At 35.2% G+C, this 22,548-nt stretch overlaps 1 protein-coding gene across 4 annotated transcripts in view; it reads left to right on the top strand.

Annotated features, from left to right (window-relative positions):
* The window catches only part of SLCO1C1 (solute carrier organic anion transporter family member 1C1), a 69,562-nt gene extending 49,534 nt beyond the window's left edge, over positions 1-20,028 (top strand). For 2 of the 4 annotated variants that reach the window (XM_033222714.1, XM_033222715.1), the window contains 5 exons: positions 3,354-3,519; positions 6,518-6,702; positions 9,237-9,301; positions 17,007-17,227; positions 18,947-20,028. In XM_033222714.1, the coding sequence (XP_033078605.1) occupies positions 3,354-3,519; positions 6,518-6,702; positions 9,237-9,301; positions 17,007-17,227; positions 18,947-19,120 (811 nt within the window). In that variant the 3' untranslated portion in view covers positions 19,121-20,028. The remainder of the gene's footprint in view (positions 1-3,353; positions 3,520-6,517; positions 6,703-9,236; positions 9,302-17,006; positions 17,228-18,946) is intronic. The other 2 variants (XM_033222716.1, XM_033222713.1) reach the window with 2 other exon arrangements.
* The last annotated feature ends 2,520 nt before the right edge of the window (positions 20,029-22,548 follow it).

Here is a 22,548-nt window from a genome sequence, read left to right as displayed (position 1 = left end):
TGAGGAATTGGAGTTACCTCTTTGCAATCCTCCATAGTTGCTGTTGTGCTTGAATCATGTAAAGTTTCAGGAAAGAGTGTCTGTCCTTCAACCCAGTGCTCTCCATAAAAGTTCTCTTTAGCTGAGTGTCTTGCAATTGGTCAGGAGAATATTTAGTGATGCCCTCAGGCCTGTCATCTTGTATGAGGTGGGTGATTACATTGCTTGGTTTCCAGAGTCTCTCTCAATACAAGGTTGGATCTTGTAGAAACTATATTGCTCTTGCCCATTGAGAGTCTTTCCCATCACTCTACCACTTAACATGAGTTTTCAGAGGTAACTTTCTTCATCATTTCACCTATCTATGCATTATTTGTTTTCTAAAAAAAATATCAAGCCTCCATCATGTGCCAGGAAGGCCTCTCCAACTGTATCTGCCTAGCCACCTGAAACTCTGCCTGTGGCTCAAAGGCAAACACTCCTGACACTATATTCTGTTTCCTGCCTATTCTGTGGCTTCTTGCTTACAGCCTGCTGTCCATCTCCTTTCCTACTCTTGCTCCACTGCTTATCTGTCTTGTCTCTATGTTCCAACTTCCATCACCTTTATTAACCTGGTTTCACCTGCTGCTAAATGAGCACCTGTTATAGTTTTGGCCGTTTACAATGTTCAGGAAAATTGGTTAATGCAAAGTTCATAAATTATGGCTTCTGGGAGTTATCAAAGCCACATTGTTAGACTCAGCTGAGTGTAGTGCTGCCTTAGTGAAAGTCAGCGATGTGGATTAAGAATGTTATTTGTAACTATGAAATGGAAGAAGATTCTTCCATTTGGAGAGAGCAGAAGCTCAGTGCCATCTTTAACTGTCCCAGAAATCCTCACGGTAGAGGGACAGTTGTTGAGGACTTTATAGTTTGTGATTTCCAAAACACCTTAACTTTCACGATCTCATTTATATCCTCAGAACACCTTGATGAGGTTAGTTTTGTTATCCTTGTTTAAAGGTAACTGCATGGATCTGGGACTTGAACATAGGCATAACTCAAAGTAGAACATTCTTTCTACATTATAATTTCTAAGCCAAAAGTAAACACAAAGCAGACAACAAAAGTAAACTTTGAGATTCCCATTAAAAGTATTCCTACATAATCAAAGATTAAATATTTTAAAGAAATAAAAGGTAACATTTTCATTGAGTGAGTACTAGCCTCTTCAAAGCAGTCACCTTGAAAGGCTATAACTATTGCAGTAGTGCTATTGTTGTTTAAAATATTCTAAGGCTCTTCTTTTGAAATTTCTTTGTATATTTTTGAGAAAATTCTTAACAAGGGCAAAGATTTGACCTTTAAGGAAAAGCTCTCATCTTTCAAAATAACTATTTTGAAAGAAAATCTCATTTGGGTATAAACATTCTGGCATATTTGTCAAAACTCTTCTTATAATTAAAATTCTAAATTACAAATCTACTGTCAGCACACCCTTCAGAAAACATGTATGTCATTGAGTCCTGCTCCTGGTGATAAATTAAACTTACTCTCAATAACATAAAATATTTTTCTTTATAAAATATAAAATGGTTCCCATGGAGTTTTCCATGTTGCTTTATTCCAAACGCTGTCTTGACCTGGATATTCAATAGGAAAACTGAAGACAAGCCTTAGATATGATAATGGAGGAAATCTCTCTTCTGCAATATCAAGGATAACTCTGATGTGACATAAGAATTTATAATCAAGAGGGCTTGCAGGGTTCTGTTTCCAGGTTTGTCACTAGCAAGCAGTGTGAATTTGAGCAAGTTTTATACTTTCAGATATTACAGTCTCAGTTAACAATTAAAATTTTATGGAAGGGAATAGGATTAAACATTCCTATAGCACATCTCGGAAGGCCTAGTTCAGTACCCTTTCACACTGTTTGGAGACATCTCAGAGGTCTTTGGTTTGTACTTTTGAGGTGACAGAAGTCATCATACCAGCTCTACTAGACGGAGTATTACATTGATTAAGAAATTATGGTTGCCATCATTAATGACAATACTTCTCAGAGGCAGAATCCCAAGTGATTAATTTCTCTCTCCAAAATAAAGTATCTTTTTTAAAATTAACTGACTTACTAGAAGTTTTGTTTCTTAGCTAGCTGTGTGACAGGAATTATTCTTGGTTCTGGAGATATGGGAGTGAATAAAAAAATAGTTCCTACCTCTGTTGATTGTATGTTTCAGTGTATTTCTTGTTTGTTTAAGCTCCTCAAATATTTTTTTAAAAAAGGGGGGGGGGAAGAGGAGGAATAAGCAAATAAATAAGCACATTTGAAAATAAGGAGCAGAAAAAATGAAGTATGGAGGGCCAGTGAATGGCATATATGGCGCAGATAGAAATGACTTACCATTGCAAAAGTTCCCTTTGAGAAGAATAGAGGGATATGAATCATAAAAAGGATAAAAGCAGGAGGATTAGACCATTCATGTGACAGAAAAACAAAGTGAGGGAGAGAGAATACTGGGAGAGATGAAGGGTAAATATAAGAGCAAATTGCAGAGAACAAAAAAAAATGAAGGAGAAAAGAAAGAATGCAATCAAAATTTTGTGTAATAACTCAAAAAAGTCCATTGGAGGGGGACAAATTTTGTCTCGTTAATATTTGTAACTATCTCCTATTCTCCCAGAGCTAGCAGTTAGTAGGCTTCCAGTAAAATTTTATGAACAAATAAATGGATAAGTCATTGAACTTACTTGCGAATTTGAGCAAGAAAGGATGCTATCAGCTAAGAAAGAGCACTACACACTGGTAGGATACACAGGAGAAAGGTTGAATGAACTCAGAATGCACTTATTGGTAACACATATGCAAGAGGACATGTAACTCCTGCAAACACCGAAAGAGAATTAACTGATAACTGATTGGCTATTTTTGCTTTTAATGGACCATTAGCAACAGCCATTCTACTCACATTTAGACAACAATTCTGAATGAAATTTGCACACACACACACACACACCACCTGTGATGCATTTAAGTAATGTCATAAATTGCTCTAAAAGTTTACTTTTCTACCTTGTTAGCTATTGTTGTACACCTTTGCACAGAAATATATTAGATGATCCTAGGGACAGTAGACTGAAACCTATAAGCTAAGAATTGGACATCATGTGAATTTGTAAACCTCTAAAGACAACTTTCAAAAAAAGTTTTTTATTAGTAAACTTACATTTCATGACCAGAAGCTGGCATTTCTGATGACAACTGTGTTTCTAAAAGGCAAATTTTGTTGGTAGTGTCATTTATATCACTCAAGAACATTGATTTTTTTTTTTAAATATTCGGGTGCTACCTGCCAAGAGGTAATATTTTATATTGTTATATTTCTTTTCAGAACCAAACCTGTCTCTTATCATGAACGAGCTCTCTTTTCAGATTGCAACTCAAGATGCAAATGTTCAGAGACAAAATGGGAACCCATGTGTGGTGAAAATGGAATCACATATGTATCAGCTTGTCTTGCTGGTTGTCAAACCTCCAACAGGAGTGGAAAAAATATTGTAAGAAATCACCTCTCAAGTATACGGTGATGGTCCTGTTACAATATAAACAACAAAACTCTATGGCGGCTCACAGCAGACCACTACCAGTGGGAGGCTTACCCCTCTGCTGCCTGGTCCTTTTATGTAGAAAAAGAAAATGTTATAACTATTCCTAGTAGTACTGGAGTTGTTGAAAAAATTGGGGTGAGAATTACAGTCATGAAATAGGGTGGAAGAGTTTTGTAATTATGTAGTCTATTTCTCTCATTTTGCTTTTAAGAAGTGTTAGCCCTGAATGAGAATGTCTGTCATATGATCATATAATAAGATACACTTTCAGATCCCTGTCTTCTGACCCCAAGACCAGTGGTCCTTGGAGGTTTTAGGGGATGGACAAATAGATGCCAGTATTAGGAGGCTTAGGTCTAGAGATTCTAGACCTTGGGGTCAGGGATCTGATTATGAGGAAATTGATGGTTCTAGCACAACTTTGTTTGGAAAATCAAGCCAATTTGTATAATAATGAAAGGGCAGGTGGGCTGGAATGGAGGGTTTCCATGGGGCAGAAGAGGGAGAAGAGGTAGGAAATATAGGTAGGAATCAGTTTTAGTCCGTCCAGGCTGCTATAACAAATATACCATAGAATGGGTGGCTTCAAACATTTATTTCTCATAGTTCTGGATGATGGGAAGCCCAAGATCGAAGTGCCAGCAGATATGGTGCCTGGTGAGGACCTGCTTTCTGGTTTGCAGATGGCCATCTTCACCTTCTATCCTGACATGGCAGAGAGCAGGCAGGGAGAGACAGGTCTCCTGTCTCTTCCTATAAGGGCACTAAAATCACATTCATGAGGACTCCACCTTCATGAACTAATTACCTCCTAAATGCTGTACTCCAAATACTATCACATTGAAGGTTAGGATTTCAACATATGAACTTTGGACAAATATTCAATCCTTAGCAGACAGCAATTGTGAAGGATATAAAGTACTTAAATCGTTAACAGATTCATTCTTCTAAGCACACCTTTCCATTCCTGTCCCAGACTCTTGCTTATCCTTGCTCTTTGAGACTGCTTCCTATTGGTGACTGATTAAATTTGCCTTTATTTGACAATCCTAGAGGGCAGAAAATTAGACCATACATATATTTCATTTATTTACATATCCTATTTCACTTATTTACATATGCCTTTATTTGACAATCTTAGAGGGCAGAAAATTAGACTACACATATATTTCATTTATTTATATATTAGATATGAATGCTTAGGCTGTATATCCACAGATACAGAGTTATGTTTGTTGATTGACTCTGTTCATTGTATTGTTATTTTGACTAATTTAGAGCAGAAAGGATTGGTTTCTAGCAACAATGAATAAGACTACCTACTCATCTGAAATACGTTTTCATACTTCTCTTTTCTTCCTGTCTTTGCTTTCTTTCTTGTTATTTTTCTTTCAGCTACTGTTATTTTTGCTCACAGCTACATGAAGGTTTTTCGTAATCAGAGCTACCATTTATAACAGACATTATAAGGAAGGGCTAAAGATTGGTGTTCTAAGAACAAAATTACATTCAAATCTCATGGTCCTAAAATAATTTGCATTGTTTTCAGTATTTTCTTCATATGAGAACTGAGGCACTGAGATACAAAGGACTTGCTTAACTCATTTACCTAGTGGGCAACCAGAATTAAGATTCAAAGGTTTCAACTTGACATTACAAAAAATCTATATTACTACTATTTTAGAAAAGGAAATGACAGCTTTATTTATTGTCTAAAAACTCACAAACTCTTTTGTGATTAAAATGATAACATTATATATATACATTCATAAATAAAATTTATAGAAATAAACTATTGAGTTTACTCAATAGTAAACTATTGGGTTATACAAATTGTCTCTCTTCAGTCAAAATTTAGTTTAGTTTTATGCACCAGAAGTATTTTTTTCTCATAGCCACTGTAAATTATGTCATATCCTCAAATTGTGCCCATTTACTTAACCAAGTTTTATCAAATGCCTAAGATGAGAGCCTATTCCATTCTCCGGTTGCATAATAACAAAGCAGCAGTTTCTGCTTTCATAGAGGTTACATTCTGTTGGGAAAGTGTATTTTAAAAATAAGTAAGTATAGGATATCCTGATTTTATAGGTAGCAAGAAGCCCTGTAAAAAAAGATGTAAATTGGAATAAGAAAATGGAGAGATGGAATTTTTTTTTTTTTAATGGGTAGTCGTGGAAGGTCTTTATTAAAACCTCTGAAAAGAGAACTAAAGTATGGATGCCAGCTGTGTGATCACCGAGGAGAAGAGCTGCCTGGGCAGAGAAAATAGCAGGGCCATGAGGCATGGATAAACTTGCCAGGTTTGAGGGGAAGTTTGAAAAGGGCAAAATGGGGTCTTTGCAAGGGTCATGTGTGTGGCTGACACAAAAGAGGAGAAGGAAGATCACTGAATGGAGAGATTAGAGTGGCATGCAGGTGCTACATGATGGAGAAAGTGTAAACTGTTATAAGGATGTGGGGTTTCATGCAAGTATAATGAGAAACCACTGGCAGGTTGAGGGTATTGATGCATGACATGACTGACTGTCATGTTTAAAGGTTCACTTCGCTTACTGGGTGGAAAACAGATTCTAGCTAGGTAAGAGTGGAAACAAGTTGAGCATAAAGGGAGCATTGTAACAATCTAGGCAGGAAATAATGGTTACTTAGAAATGGAAGTGGTAGTGAAGGAGGTAAGGTATAGTTAGACTAGGCAGGATTTGCTTTGAGATTGTTGTATAGGATCAGTAGTTTGTAGATCAACCATCTGCTATTTAGATAATGAAATGTTGATCTGTATAGATTTTTCTTTGCTCAATATACTCTAATACAGAAAAATAAAAGAATATTTCCTCATTGTTTATGTAATGCATGGCTATGGTGCTGTAAAAATTTTTAAAGTAACTATCTTTAATTTTATTTAAATGTTACTGAAATAATTGGACTTTTCCCTATTGTGTTACAGATATTTTACAACTGCACATGTGTGGGAATTGCAGCTTCTAAATCTGGAAATTCCTCAGGCATAGTGGGAAGATGTCAGAAAGACAATGGATGTCCCCAAATGTTTCTGTATTTCCTTGTAATTTCAGTCATCACATCCTATACTTTATCCCTAGGTGGCATACCTGGATACATATTACTTCTGAGGTGAGTACTGATTCTCCCTATTCTAACTTTAATATAAGACACAATCATCTCAAGCAATGATTTAAATTATTTTTCTGTGGAATCGTTATGATTCCTCTTAGTTTTTTTTCAAGGAACTTGTCCCACATCCTTGTTTCACTTTTATATGTTATTGCACTTTGGGTATTTATACAAAAATGTGGCTGAATAGAGGTTTTCTTAGTTAAAAATGTTTGCAAACTATTGGTCTAGGAGGCAATGTTAGTGCCTACATCACTAGAGTTGCTTAATAAATGTAGTATCCAACTTCTAATGCTGGTGATAATATTAATTAGCATAGGTAACATGCATTTTAGATTAAATATAGTTCCACCAAATCATGGGAAATACAATTTATAAAATATTTTAAGGCTCATCTAATAAAATAATATTAGAATTTATTATATATATATATTGCTTTATCTGTATATTTTTGCCATGACTGGAATTATCTGTGGGGGATTTCATGGCTTTGGGTAAATTGAGGCTCCTAATCCATGATGTTAATGACTGTATTATTACATTTTCACACTGATATAAAGAAATACTTGAGATGGGGTAATTTATAAAGGAAAGAGGTTTAATTGTCTCACAGTTCCGCATGGCTGGAGAGGCCTTAGGGAACTTACAATAGTCAGGGGAGGGGAAACAAGTCCTTCCTCAAAAGGCGCAGGAGATAGAAGTACAGAGTGAAGAGGGAAGAGTCTCTTACAACACCATCAGACCTTGTGAGAACTCACTATCACAAGAACATCATGGGGGAGCCACACCCATGAGCCAATCACCTCCAAAGAGGTCCCTCTCCCAGCATGCAGGGATTAAAATTTGGATTGCAATTCAAGGTGAGATTTGGGTGGGAACACAGAGCCAGACCGTATTAATGACTTCAACCATTTTTGCTTATAAAACCCTAAAAAAAAATGGTAAAAGTATGTAGCTTCTTGCATATTTATAATTTGACACATAAAATCTTTATCATAAGTTTAAATAGTAACTAAATATTGATTTCTGGTATATTATAAATATTTCTATTTTAAAAATAACGGTTTTAAATGTAAGTCACTTTCTAATGTAATTAATGGGATCTAAAAAATAGTGATTTGATAACCAGCATCACCTGAGTGAGAATTGTATAACTACTTTAACAGTGACAAGCATTACATATTTCCTTGTTCCTGTATTTATATCTCCATTCAAATTCCCTATAACGTTTTTCTCCTATTAAAGCAGAATTTGTGCTCGAATATTTTTTTTACTGATTATGCTATCATACATCTGTAAAAATTATATGAATCCAAATTGTAAAATAGTTTTGAAAACAGAAGCCTCAGTTATAATATTTTCATCCTAATTGAGTTAGCTTTAGCTTTGCAAATATTTCTATACATTTATGAGGTGGACTGGGTGATTTTCAAATTAATTCATATATTTAAGGATGAATACTAATTTTTTTCTAAAGTAAGACTAAGCAAAGTATTGTATACATTTTTAATTTCCCACAGTTTTTATCATGGAAATTGTTTAGGAATGACAAACAGAAAACAGAACTTATTATCCACAAACCTGCTATTCTCAAAACAACTTTCATCAAATCATGAGAAATACAACATGGAGAACATGAAATAGTTACATTTACAAATGGCAGCCTGAGTTTGACAAATTGGCAAAACATTGTCCTAGACTTTCCAGAACATTGTGGCTACTTCTTCACCATCTTCTTATATTGTGCCAAGTGTAGAATCAGGTTACTTACCACAGAAAGCATCTTTCTAACCACTAGTCCGTCATATTAACTATTGTGGATTTTGATGTCAGAAGAAGGAAAGTTGTGTCTTTTTTTTTTTTTTTTTTGCCTCTTTTAAACAGAAACTAAATGATATAATATGTAAGAAATGTAAGAAGTAGTTAATACTGTGGTTAACACTCAGCAGTTATTTTATATATCACCATGATTATTACTATTAAATTTCATAGGCCAGTTTAAGCTTTACAGTCATATTAATGACACTCTTATTATTTAGGTGTTTTTGCACTGTTCTGATTTTTTAAAATTCCCTTTATTTAGCAACAACTTTTTAGCATGCCATAGTGATTATATCAACTCTGATCGATTTGGCCCTATGCTTTTAGACAAAAAGCCATAAAAATTTTAGGCTATTAATTATTTATTGTTGCTTCAAATTCTAACAATTTCTTAGAAATTTGAGTTTTATTCTGAATCTTTGCCATTTTGGTGATTAAATTTAAATTTGACTTTATCAGCACCATATGAATATGGCATGTATGGGTGATTTAGTTTCTAAAAATATTAATTATAAACTTCGTATAGCATTGCATGAAATGGAATATGGCTTTTACATATTTTGCCCTCCCTATGTTAGCACACCAATGGGTTCAACATAAATGACACTTGAATTCTAACATGATTTCATGCATGTTAGGCAGATTAACATTCATATTTCTATTTGCTTTAATGGATTATATATTTCTTGTAATGGTGCTTTTGTTGATTTTAGGTGTATTAAGCCACAGCTTAAGTCTTTTGCCTTGGGTATCTACACATTATCAATAAGAGTTCTTGGTAAGTTTAACCTATGTTTTAATTTATAGTAGCCACCATAAGTGTATTTTGAAGACTTTTCTAAATATTTTTACAGAATTGCCATGCATAAATATATGTTGTAGGTAGCAAAGTTCATAGTCTTTTTTATTCCTTTCTTCATTTATTTATTCCCTTCCTCCTTTTCTTGACTCCTTTCTTCTTTTTTTACAGAAATGTATTGCCTATTTTGTGCTCCAGATATAACAGAGATTTTGTGAGATTAATAATAATTAATCACAATTTTTGTTTAACAATCTTACCTTTTCTAGCACTTGTGTGTTCTCAGAAAACCCATGGCTTTTACAAGAGAGCTCTCAGAAATTAATAAGTAAGAAAGGCTGAAGCCTAAATATAATTTTTTCAGTTATTAAAATGGAAATAATTATTTTGAGTTACTCTCAATGCTTATCCCTTATGTCATTAGGGAGAAAGATAAGGTATTATTTAAACCAAGCAAATAAATTTGAGTAGGTCATACTTTAAATTGCAATTAAAATGTTTTTTGTGACTACCAAATTTTTAAATATATATTGGTTAAAACCCATAGGAAACAGTGAATGAGACAAAGTTTTTATCCTTAAAGAGTTTTATCCTTAAACAGTTTTATTGTTAAAGAGTTTTGTCCTTAAACAGTGAATGAGACAAGTAAGGTTTTTATCCTTAAAGTTTTATCCGTAAAGAGTTTCTATATTAAAGAATAAAATAAAATAATTTTGAATATTTCACTGCCATTGTTCAGAAAGGAACAACCCAGAAAAAAGAACAAACTCAAAGCTTAAAAAATCTGAAATTAAATTTGGTTTACATAGATCTTGTTGTAAAATGGTTGCATAGCAAGATAATAGAATCCTGACAACACTGAAAAAGAAACAAAAATAAAGTTATATGGCATCATGACTGGGTCTAATTCTACAATATGAAAATAGGTATTAGCTAGAAAAGTGTCATATACTGAGCCTGTAGTATATGCCTGGGAAGAATTGTCCCCCATATCTACCTGTCTTTGGGAATATAGATGGAGCCTACAGAGCAAAAATTGTTCCAACATAAACAAATGGTTTACAAAATTGATTTGACAAAAATAATATTTGAAATTGGCAAAAGTATCATAAGCAAAGTCAAATGGCAAAGGACGAACTTGCAATTTATGTAACAGACAATTGCCCAATATTCCTATTATAAAGAAAACTCCTAAGTTTTGAGAAGAAAAAAACAAGCAACAAAGTAGAAAAACGAGCCAAAGATGTGAATTTTTCATGGAAAAATAAATGTAATTGCCATTTAATATATAGAAAGATGCTCAAATCCATTCAGAAAAAGAGCCAAGTTAGAACCACCTTTCTTATCAGGTTGACAAATTGCCAAATTTTGTTTACAATGTGTGAGAAAATAGATGATGCTTACACATTGCTGTTGGGAAAATGATCTTTATTGGGCAATAACAGGTAAAATTACATATATATATATATATATTTACCTTTTAACCTAATATCTTTACTTCTAAGAATTATACCAAAAATTTGCTAGCAAAAATTATAAAATAAATTTAATCATTATGAATAGGTGCAATAATTGTGACTTTTTATAATAACAAAAAACTGGAAGTGACCTAAATGTCCATCGGTAGGAGATTGGTTGAATAAACTGTAGTACACACACATAACAGAGCTGTAAGGATGAATGGGGAAAATCTATCTAATGTTACCAACCGATCTCCACTATATAGTATTAAGTAAAAAGAAGCAAAATGGAGAACAATTTTTATTGTACCATGTTTTTGGTGTTACGTGTGGAACCGTGTAAACATTATATGCATGTGCAAAGGCATTTTGCTCTTTTTTGTAAAAGAAACAATGGAAGCATAAACTAAAAACGAATTTTAAAAAATGGTTATACCTGTAGGAGAAGAAAGGGAAGAGGGATAAAGTTCAGGATGGAGGTAAGACTTTGTAAATGTAACTTTTTATGTGGTTGTTTAATCAAAATGATATAAAGTTTTAATATAACTGAAAATAATATTTAAAATAACCAAATATTAAACTGAAACTGTTTAATGTAAGCATATGTTGGTTAAATAAGCATACATGAAAAACTTTAAATACCTTAAAAAATAAAAGTTTTTACCAAATCCTCATAGATTAACTGGATTTGTAGTTATTATTAGTACTAATATCAATATTTTTATGTTGAAACTATTATATTTTTAAGATAAAGCAATTGAAACATGTTAAGATTACTTGGAATCAATATTTTTAGTAAAATAGAAAAGTGATACAAGAATAAAATTTAAAAATTTAAAGGCTGGGTGTGGTGGCTCACGCCTGTAATCCCAGCACTTTGGGAGGCTGAGGCAGGCAGATCAACTGAGGTCAGGAGTTCGGATCAGCTGGCCAACATGGTGAAACCCCGTCTCTACTAAAAACACAAAAATTAGCTGGGCGTGGTGGCACGTGCCTGCAATCCCAGCTACTAGGGAGGCTGAGGCAGGAGAATCGCTTGAACCCAGGAGGCAGAAATTGCAGTGAGCCAAGATCGTGCCACTGCACTCCAGCCTGGGTGACAGAGCAAGACTCCATCTAAAAAATAAATAAATAAATAAATCTCATTCTTAAATTTGAACTTAAAACATCAATATGAACTCACATATTTTTATTTTAAAATAATGTGTATTTTATAGCTCCATCTCCTGAAAATTCTAGAAACTTTGAAACCCAGAAGAAATGAACACTACAACACTTAATCTGTGATTTCTAAATATAATCTCGCAGTAAAAGATATGGCACCTTGGAGAAATGACTGGTTCAAGGCCTAGGGTAGAAAACGCATAAGATGATTATGGGACATCTTTTTATACTAGAAAATGAATGCGCTACCAAAGCCTAAGAAGGATATATCACAAGGGAACAGAACCAATTTGAGGAGATTGGCCTCAAGGTGAGATAAATTGAAACTCAAAATAGTTGTAGCAGTAGTAACAATAATGGCTGCAGTTTATTGAAATACATAGAATATATTAAAACACATGAGTTTATAATGATACTTTAAAAATTTGGAGAATATCAGGACATCAAGTCATTATTCTGAAAATTGAGAAATAAAGAAGGAAAAAAATGATTTATCTTGCCTTTCTTCTATTAACTATATGTCAAAGTATCCAAATTAGTCAATTAAGGAAAATTCCTTTTTAGAGAAAATCCCAAAAATACTTTCTGTAAGAAGCATAGATTTAAAAAAAAAAAAAAAAATCCTGTCTTGTGGCCTTAAAAATAGTTAAAAGCTTGTTGATGAACAACTTCATAATGGAGGGATCATACTGGCCTAGTCTGAACTTCATGCCCATCTTAGAGTGGCAACTAAGTTGCATGTGCCTTCTAACTGGGACAGAATAAAAAAATACACAGCACGTTTGCCTGAAGTAAATTGAACCTGAATCTAACAAGATCTAACTACCAGATTCTAGGAAAGATGGATGATAGGGGAATAAATTAAATAATGTTATAAAGAAGCAATTAAATCCAGACTGTGGCGTATCCATAGGACTTGGTGGTGTCTTTTTTTCAAAAACCATTAGTAAGAAAAAAAAAGTGAAGAGTGTATATTGCTATAAAGAGCCATCAACTAAATACAATGTATTTATTTGGTTTGGATCCTTATAAAAACAAATGAATTAAAAAAAAATCCTTGGAGACAATCCAAAAACTTGAATATGTACTACATTTTAGATAAAACTATGAAATTATTATAAAACATGTTAGGTGTGAGAATGACATAACAGTCATATTTTTAAAAAATGTCATCAGTAGAGATGCATGCTGAAATATACATAATTGAAATGACATGATGTCTCAGATTGCCTTTAAAATATTAAAATAAGAGTTCAGGCTGGGCACAATTGTTCATGCCTACAATCCCAGCACTTTGGGAGGCTGAAGCGGGTGGATCTCTTGAAGCCAGGAGTTTGAGACCAGCCTGGTTTCAACATAGCTAAACCCCAATCTCTACTAAAAGTACAAAAATTAGCCTGGCATGGTGGCGCACGCTTGTGGTCCCAGATACTTAAGGAGTGTGAGTCACAAGAATTGCTTGAACCCAGGAGGCAGAGGTTGCAGTGAGCTGAGACTGTGCCACTGTACTCCAGCTTGGGTGACAGAGGCAGACTCTTTGTCTCAAAAAACAAACAAACAAACAAACAAAAAGAGTTCAGAGTGGAGAGAGAGGAAACAGCAATGGCAAAACATTAATAATTGTCAAAGATATGATGGTACATGAGGATTAATTATATCATTCTCTCTGCTTTTGTGAATCTTTGAAAATGTTCTATTACAATAATCTTAAACCATGTACAGAAAATTGCGAACATTTGAATCTTTTGGCTTGTCTTCACATCATTAAAGGTAATGTAAAAGTGGTTATCACCTGAAGTTTTTAAGTGGTAAATCATCTATTTGGTTGGTTTTTGAGGCACCAAATAATTCAAATTCAATGCTAGATAAATTTTCTGCTCTTCTTGTTCATGGGGTTTCATGCAAAATAGATTAAATTAGATATTCCTACAATCATTTGTTATTTAAAATGTAAACATATACAAAGATAGCAAGAACTTTCTTTGTATACAGCAAAGATAGCAATGAACTCCCATTTATCCATTACTCAATTTCAGTAGTTATCAACACACAGCTCATCTTGGGACATCTGTGTGCCTAACTACTTAACCCAACTAGCTTATTTTGAAGTAAGTCTCAGACTACTGCATTTCGTCTATAACATGTTTGGTGTGCTCTTCTAATCAAAACCATAATGACTTGTTTTAATCTGGTGATTCTTGCATCTTAAAAAATAACTTCTTAATATTAGCAAATACCCAATTACTGCTCAAATTCTTTAAATTATCTGATGTTTCCTTACACATGTACGTTTCAATCAAGAACCAAACAAGGTCCACAATTGCATTTAGGTGATATATTGCTAAAATCTTTTTTAATCCATAGGTTTCACTTCCCTCTATCTTTCTCTCCCATTTGTTGTGAAAATTTCAAATCTACAAAACAAAAATTTAAATGACAATGAATAATTGTAAAACTTTTACTGGGATTTATCAACTGTGTCCAAAAACCAGAGATCTCTCTCCTCTGTTTCTCTGAGCATACAAATATTTTGCTGAATCATTTGAAAATAAGTAGTGAACATGCTGACACTTCAGTCCTAAAGTCCTCGACTTGTATTCTTCTACAAGAGCAAGTCTGTCGTCCTGTATAACCACAATACCATTCTCACACTTCAGAAGTTCAACATTGATATACTACTCTGTCTAATATAATTCCTCATTCAAATTTCTTTCATTATGACAACAGTGTCTTCTATAGTGTTTTATTTTCTCTTTTGATCCAAAGTCAAAGACCACATATTGTGTTTAGTTATCTTTTTTGTCTCCAAAAATTCCTCATTCTTATTTTTTTGTTCTTTTGCAACATTTACATTTTTTTTCAAGAGGCAAAAGCCAGTTGTTTTGTAAAATATCTCACCTATTGGATGTGTTTGCTTTTGAGTATGTCCAGGTAAAATATTGTTGGTGGCAATACTACACAGATTATTTGCATGATGCTTAATAAATCACATCAGGAAGCACATCAATTCAGTTTATACCATCATTGGAATTTTAATTTTGGTCCCTTGGTGAAGGTGGTGTCCACCAGTTTTCTCCATCGTAAAAATCCTTTTGCAGTTAATAAGTTATCTATAATTTGACGCTTCGAGATTATGTCACCATTCTGTTTCCCAAAAATCTTTCACTCAAAACTTTGGCAGCCACCGATGAGTCTGGATTGAATAAATTTTTACATGAGTATTTGCAAAGTTTAGGTAAACCTTTACATAAATATATGTGTGTGTGTGTATATATATATATATATATATTTTTTTTTTTTTTTTTTTTTTGACATGGAGTGTTGCTCAGTTGCCCCGGCTGGAGCGCAGTGGTGCGCTCTCTGCTCATTGCAAGCTTGGCCTCCCAGGTTCACGCCATTCTCCAGCCTCAGCCTCCTGAGTAGCTGGGAGTACACCCACCTGCCACCACACCAGGCTAATTTTTTTTTTGTATTTTTGGTAGAGATGGGGTGTCACCATGTTAGCCAGGATGGTTTCTATCCTGACCTTGTGATCTACCCTCCTTGGCCTCCCAAAGTGCTGGGATTATAGGCGTGAGCTACCGCGCCCAGCCAGAAAATATTTTTAAATATTTTCATTTGTTTTCAAATAACAAATGGATAATCTCTGAAATTTAGAAGTGTCATCAATATTATTAGATGATTTTAAAAATTTAGTGAGATTATTTTGTTCAATATAAGCCTACAAAGCAACTTTATAACCGAAGAAAACATATAAAAAGATTAAAACTCAAATGCCAGAAACAAGCAGGCTGTTGATGGAAATGAGTGATGTAGGCAGAGAGAAAGCTGTATGGACTTGCGGTAGAATCCAAGTGTAGGCAGCGGGTGAGGAGTGAGGCATGGAGGCAGCTCCTGCTCAACTCCAGCCAACTATGACCATGAACTGCCAGACAATATAGTTCTTAAGAGAACTAAATAACAGATGTTAATGAATCACCAATTTAGAACACGTAAAATATACCCTGAGCTATGAACAACTGCTTAAGATACTTTCATTAATATTTGTACACAAGAGATACCTTTTCTCCTAAGGAGGATTAAATTCTGAACATTTTCTGAGGGTTTATAGCTTGAAAAAGAAGGACAGGTTTCCTACCACGGTGAACTTACAGTCTAGCAGAGAAGGCAATTCGACAAGCTATTACAGGAGTATTAAAAGTTTTATGAGATGTAAAACAAGTTTAGTTCATCAAAATAGCCTACCATGAAGGAAGACGTTCAAACTGAGATTTTAAAAGTGAATGTGTATTAAGAAGGTAAAGAAGAGAAAAGTATTGCTTGGGATAAAGGAAACTACTCAAGGCATTGAGACAAGAGGAGAGAACATTTTAGTCACTGAAAGAAATCCAAGAAAATTGCATTCTGAAATATAAGACAATAATCCTGCCCAAAGCGAGGCCACAAAAGTAGAATAACCCAATGTTCAGTTAACTACTCTTCTTTTGGAAGCGATGTCTTGGGAAGTCACCTACTTAATTCAGTGATGCAACCTCTGTATGATGGATAGATTCGAGAAGGTTAATGAAGGAAGCCAAGAAATCATGAATTGGCTGTTGCTTTATGTTAGGGTAGAAGGAGTGACAGTGGGAATGGAAAGAAGAGAAAGTGTTTAAGATATACCTAGTAGGTAGAATTGGTATGCTTGAGGGATAAATTAAATATAGTGATAGCCAGACAGAGGAGAGAAAGAAGGCTCAATGATGACTCCCAAGTCTGCTTTAATGACTGGGTTTCCACTGATTGAGGGACAGGTCTGTAGGGGAAGAAGTTGAGCTCATGTTGAGTTTGAAGTGCCTGAGTGACATGCTTCTGGAGACAAATAAATGGCAGTTACTGCATGATTCTGGAGCTTATGAGAAAAGACTGGATTAGAGAGAGAGGTTTTGGAGATTTCAGCATGTAATTGATGGCCTTTCATCTCCAAAACAGTAATTAAATTAAAGTAAATGGTTTCAGATAATCATTCATAGACAAAAAGATGTGCATATGTTTTTTAACAGCAGTTGTTTTTCTCACAGCAGGAATCCCAGCTCCAGTATATTTTGGAGTTTTGATTGATACTTCATGCCTCAAATGGGGATTTAAAAGATGTGGAAGTAGAGGATCATGCAGATTATATGATTCAAATGTCTTCAGGTACCAAATCAAAAGCATTCCCGCATCTCACTGCTACAGCATCCCAGATTTACACAATGCCACTGACACTAACAAGTTTTCATGTCATTTCACTGCTTGTAAGGTAAAGAATAGTCTAATCAAAAAGTGTGATCTGTAATCATAGAATAATTATATTATTATTTGATTAGATCTTTGATTTTTGTCCCTATTCATTACCTTGACTCCCATTTTAAATGAGTAATCATTTTTAAAATATGACAAAAGTGTCCAGAATAGAGTAGAATTTTGAAAGTTTATGCACACAAGTGGACAAGTATTTCCCTGAAATTCAGAGGCATTTAAATTTAGGTCACATTTTGGGTTTGATTTTATTCTTTTTCAAACTGAGCCAAACTGTACCACTTACGTCAGATATAATCCCCCTGGGCAAGAGTTGGATTTGGCTCTAAAACTGTCCGGCTTTTATTGCCAAACTGATGTTCAATTATTCTCGTACTTGAAATGCACAAAAGTAAAAGGTTTTCTCTGTGTGGGTGAGTGTATATGGGGGTTGGGTGGCATGGCTTTTTCACTATGGTATCATTCAGTTCAGCTCATCAAACATTTAGTCCCTTATTGCTTAAAGCAATGCTTCAATGGCTTAAAAGCAAGAAAGATTGTTTAAAAGACTTACAAGCTGAGCATTTTCTAGAGAAATAAACTTGGTACTGAACCATCTTAGTTGGATGTGAATTGGGTACACCATTTCAAATAAATTTGTTTGAGTTAATAGGTTTTGATGGTATGCGTGAAATTTATTTTGGTTTTTGAAAGGGACCCAATCTGTGAGTATAATTTAGGATTTCCTCACATTTTTGCTAAGGCTGTATTAACTGTAATGTAGAGACAATGCAACTCAATCAGAGATTGAGAGTATGTTTTCAAGGTAACCAGAATGAGACAGGCAACCTGCCCTTCCATACCTTAGCATCTTCTGACAAAGCATAGAACTATAGGTTTCTCATGAAATAAACCGATTTAAATAACTGCTTTATTCTGAAATCACTCTGCTTTACTCAGAGCTCCAATTCTCTCAGCATTGCTTCATGCAAGTTTTCCAAAGAAATGAAGTTGGGAAAGGTCTGAGGATAGGGTAGCCACATAATTTATCATTCAAAACTGGGTACTTTTGAATGTGAAAAGGAGCACTATTAAAATTACACTGGGCCAATACCAGCATAAACTGGGGCTGTTCTAGGCAAACAGGGATATGGTTACCTGGTCTAACGAAATAATTTACAGAAAGGAGAAAACTGATTAAGTAATTAGTAGTAACTGAAAATGATGGTGCTACTAAGACATTGCTTTATTTTATAAACTGCCTTCAACGGTCTGTCAGTATTCATAAAATAGTCTTTTATATAAACCACCAAATCTACATTCTTTTTTTTTTTTTTTTTTTTTTTGAGACAGAGTCTCGCTCTGTAGCCCAGGCTGCAGTGCAGTGGCGTGATCTCGGCTCACTGCAAGCTCCACCTCCCGGGTTCCCGCCATTCTCCTGCCTCAGCCTCCCGAGTAGCTGGGACTACAGGCGCCCGCCATCTCGCCCGGCTAGTTTTTTGTATTTTTTAGTAGAGACGGGGTTTCACCGTGTAGACCAGGATGGTCTCGATCTCCTGACTTCGTGATCCACCCGTCTCGGCCTCCCAAAGTGCTGGGATTACAGGCTTGAGCCACCGCGCCTGGCCCAAATCTACATTCTTAAAGAAAACCATCAGAATGATATTATTACCTACCTTTTAAAATTTCTCTGAAGTTGGGTAGTTGCAATAATTCTAACAGAGATTCTCTCTTCTTCTAGACATATATATCTGGGACTAACTGTGATACTGGGCACAGTGTCAATTTTCCTAAGCATTGCAGTACTTTTCATTTTAAAGAAAAATTATGTTTCAAAACACAGAAGTTTTATAACGAAGAGAGAAAGAACAATGGTGTCTACAAGATTCCAAAAGGAAAATTGCACTACAAGTGATCATCTGCTACAACCCAAATACTGGCCAGGCAAGGAAACTCAACTTTAGAAACAAGATAACCGGAAGTCATGTGTTCTAATTGGTGGACATTTTGCAAACAAATAAATTGTAATCAAAAGAGCTCTAAATTTGTAATTTCTTTCTCCTTTCAAAAAATGTCTACTTTGTTTTTGACCCTAGGCATTAGATAATATAACTGATAACAAATATACTGAAACATATAATGGAAGATGCAGATGATAAAACTAATTTTGAACTTTTTAATTTATATGAATTTTTATATCATTTACTTATTTCACTTTATTTTGCCTTGTGCTTATTGATATATATTAGCTGTACTTTTAGAAGAACAATTGTCTCTATTGTCACACATGGTTATATTTAAAGTAATTTCTGAACTATGTCATATATCTAGAGTAAGAAAATACTGCTAAAAATTAACTCATACCTTGGGCTCCTTCAAGTATTACTTCTATAGTATTTTCTCCCATAGCTGTCTTCATCTGTGTATTTTAATAACGAACTTAGGATGGAGCAGAACATGGAGAGGAAGATTTCATTTTAAGCGTCTCCTTTTCTTTGAAATACAATAATTTATATAGAAATGTATAGCAGCAAATTATATTGGGGATTAGAATTTTGAATTAATAGCTCTCCTACTATTCATTTACATGTGCTTTTTGTGTGGCGCTATAAGTGACTACGGTTGTAAAGTAATAAAATTGATGTTAACATGCCTTATTGTTCTTTTATGAATTCAGTGAATTTAAAACTATTGTTAAATATAATGCTGCCCCTACTTTAATATATGTAAGCAACTTCCTACTTATATACATGACGTGTTCCTAAAACATGTTTGAAAGGTGAATTTCTGGACGTCTACAATAAATGTAGGTGTTACAACAGGGATAGAGAGTGATGGATGAGTGATGGGAAGTCTGAGTGTGGTACTTTTGGTGCTCCACCTGCCCACATCACAGGGCCTAGGGACTCCTGCGCAGGGAGTTGCCACTGGGACAGCTTGCCAGATAGCTCTGTTTCTCTGCAACTGAAAAAGTCAAGCCAAGAGTTTCTTTTTCTTTTTCTTTTTCTTTTCTTTTCTTTTTTTTTAAGACAGAGTCTTGCTCTGTCGCTCAGGCTAGAGTGCAGAGGCGCGATCTCGGCTCACTGCAGGCTCCGCCTCCCGGGATCCCGCCATTCTTCTGCCTCAGCCTCCTGAGTAGATGAGACTACAGGCGCCCGCCACCAAGCCCGGTTAATTTTTTTGTATTTTTAGTAGAGACGGGGTTTCACCGTGTTAGCCATGATGGTTTCGACTTTCTGACCTCGTGATCCACCCACCTCGGCCGCCCAAAGTGCTGAAATTACAGGCGTGAGCCACCGCGCCCGGCCAAGAGGTTCTTCTTTCCTGACTTCCTGGTGCTCTTCTGATGGGGGTTGGTAGGTTCAACAGTCAAAAATCTTTAATCTTTAGCTCTATTATGTACTATATGTTTCCTCCTCCACCATAGCTGTAAAGAAAGGCTTAATCCTTCCAAGAAAAGCAGACTTAAGACAGAGACCACCCTAGTGAGGTATCCTGTTCAGCTACTACTGGCTCACCATGCAATTCTGTCCCCATTCTGTTAGTCCAGTACAATCCGGAGAAGACTAGATGAAAGGAAAAGTTGGGTTAGAAAAGATAACCTGAAGGTCACTGCAGCCTAAGTGAGGCCACAGAGTCCTTCAAATGCACAGGAGGACCCTTACTTACTCAGGAGATTTTCAAGGTTACAATGGGAACCCATAATTCTACTAAGTACCAGCCACACCAAAAATTGTGTTACTGAATCTGTATAGCACGCTTAGTATCTGAATCCCCGTTTTACAATGAGACAGGCTAAGAGAGGTTAGATACATTGCTTAACCTTGGAGGGGCACAGAGAGGATTAAAACCAGATTGAATCTGAAGTTATCTTTTCACCATACCAACATAACCCTATAATGTTACACTAAACTGCTACTGTCATTTGTAATGTCTCTGCATTATTTTATTTCACTGAATCAGTTTGCTCCTATAGTTGTCTTCACTGTGTATTTCAGTACCATGCAGGTCATCAACAACTACTATAAACCACACAATTTCTTTAGCATATTGTTTTCTCCAAATGTTGATTTATATTTTGAAATACTGTAGTGCTAACAAAGAAGCCCAAAACATTTAAGTCTGATGATCAAAGATAATCCTTTAGAATTATAGAAACTTGGAATTGCAACACAATTTTAGTAGCCTTTAGAACAATCAGCACAAGTCAACAGAACACTCCAACCAGAGGAGTCTGTTTGAGGCATTTCTGGAAGCCCAAATTCAACGAGAAGGCCCAGCTCAAAAATATGGCGGCCTCATTCACATTGCCCCATTATGTTGCCTTCAAATTCCTGAGCTCAACCGATGCACATGCTTCAGTCTCCCCAGTAGCTAGGACTAAGACTACAGGTGCAAGCCACTTCTCCTTCAGGTGAAGTGATCATACAGTACAACCAAAATCATTTGCATTCTTTTAATTTTATATCAATCTTGCAAATACTAATGGGAAAAAAGGAGATGGAAAATTTGGAATTGGAGAAAGAAGGAAATGTTCTGTAAATGTATATTAACTTTGTCAATTTATTTGAATTGGTGATGCTAAATTGTTTTATATTTTGCTATTTTTGTTTTTTTTTTGTTTTTTTTTTATACTTTAAGTTCTAGGGTACATGTGCATAACGTTTATATCATGTATAACTCCCCAATGCAATCCCTCCCTCCTCCCCCCTCCCCATGATAGGCCTCAGTGTGTAATGTTCCCCTTCCCGAGTCCAAGTGATCTCATTGTTCAGTTCCCACCTATGATGAGAACATGCGGTGTTTGGTTTTCTCTTCTTGTGATAGTTTGCTAAGAATGATGGTTTCCAGCTGCATCCATGTCCCTACAAAGGACGCAAACTCATCCTTTTTTATGGCTGCATAGTATTCCATGGTGTGTATGTGCCACATTTTCTTAATCCAGTCTGTCACAGATGGACATTTGGGTTGATTCCAAGTCTTTGCTATTGTGAATAGTGCCTCAATAAACATACGTGTGCATGTGTCTTTGTAGTAGAGTAATTTATAATCCTTTGGGTATATACCCAGTAGTGGGATGGCTGGGTCATATGGTACATCTAGTTCTAGATCCTTGAGGAATTGCCATACTGATTTCCATAATGGTTGAACTAGTTTACAATCCCACCAACAGTGTAAAAGTGTTCCTCTTTCTCCACATCCTCTCCAACACCTGTTGTTTCCTGACTTCTTAATGATTGCCATTCTAACTGGTGTGAGATGGTATCTCATTGTGGTTTTGATTTGCATTTCTCTGATGGCCAGTGATGATGAGCATTTTTTCATGTGTCTGTTGGCTGTATG

Source organism: Trachypithecus francoisi, unplaced genomic scaffold (assembly GCF_009764315.1).
Source record: "Trachypithecus francoisi isolate TF-2019V2 unplaced genomic scaffold, Tfra_2.0 Lachesis_group11, whole genome shotgun sequence".
NCBI classification, from domain to species: Eukaryota; Metazoa; Chordata; class Mammalia; order Primates; family Cercopithecidae; genus Trachypithecus; species Trachypithecus francoisi.
The sequence above is the reverse complement of the archived record's forward strand: the minus strand, read 5'-3'. Positions and strand labels throughout refer to the sequence as shown.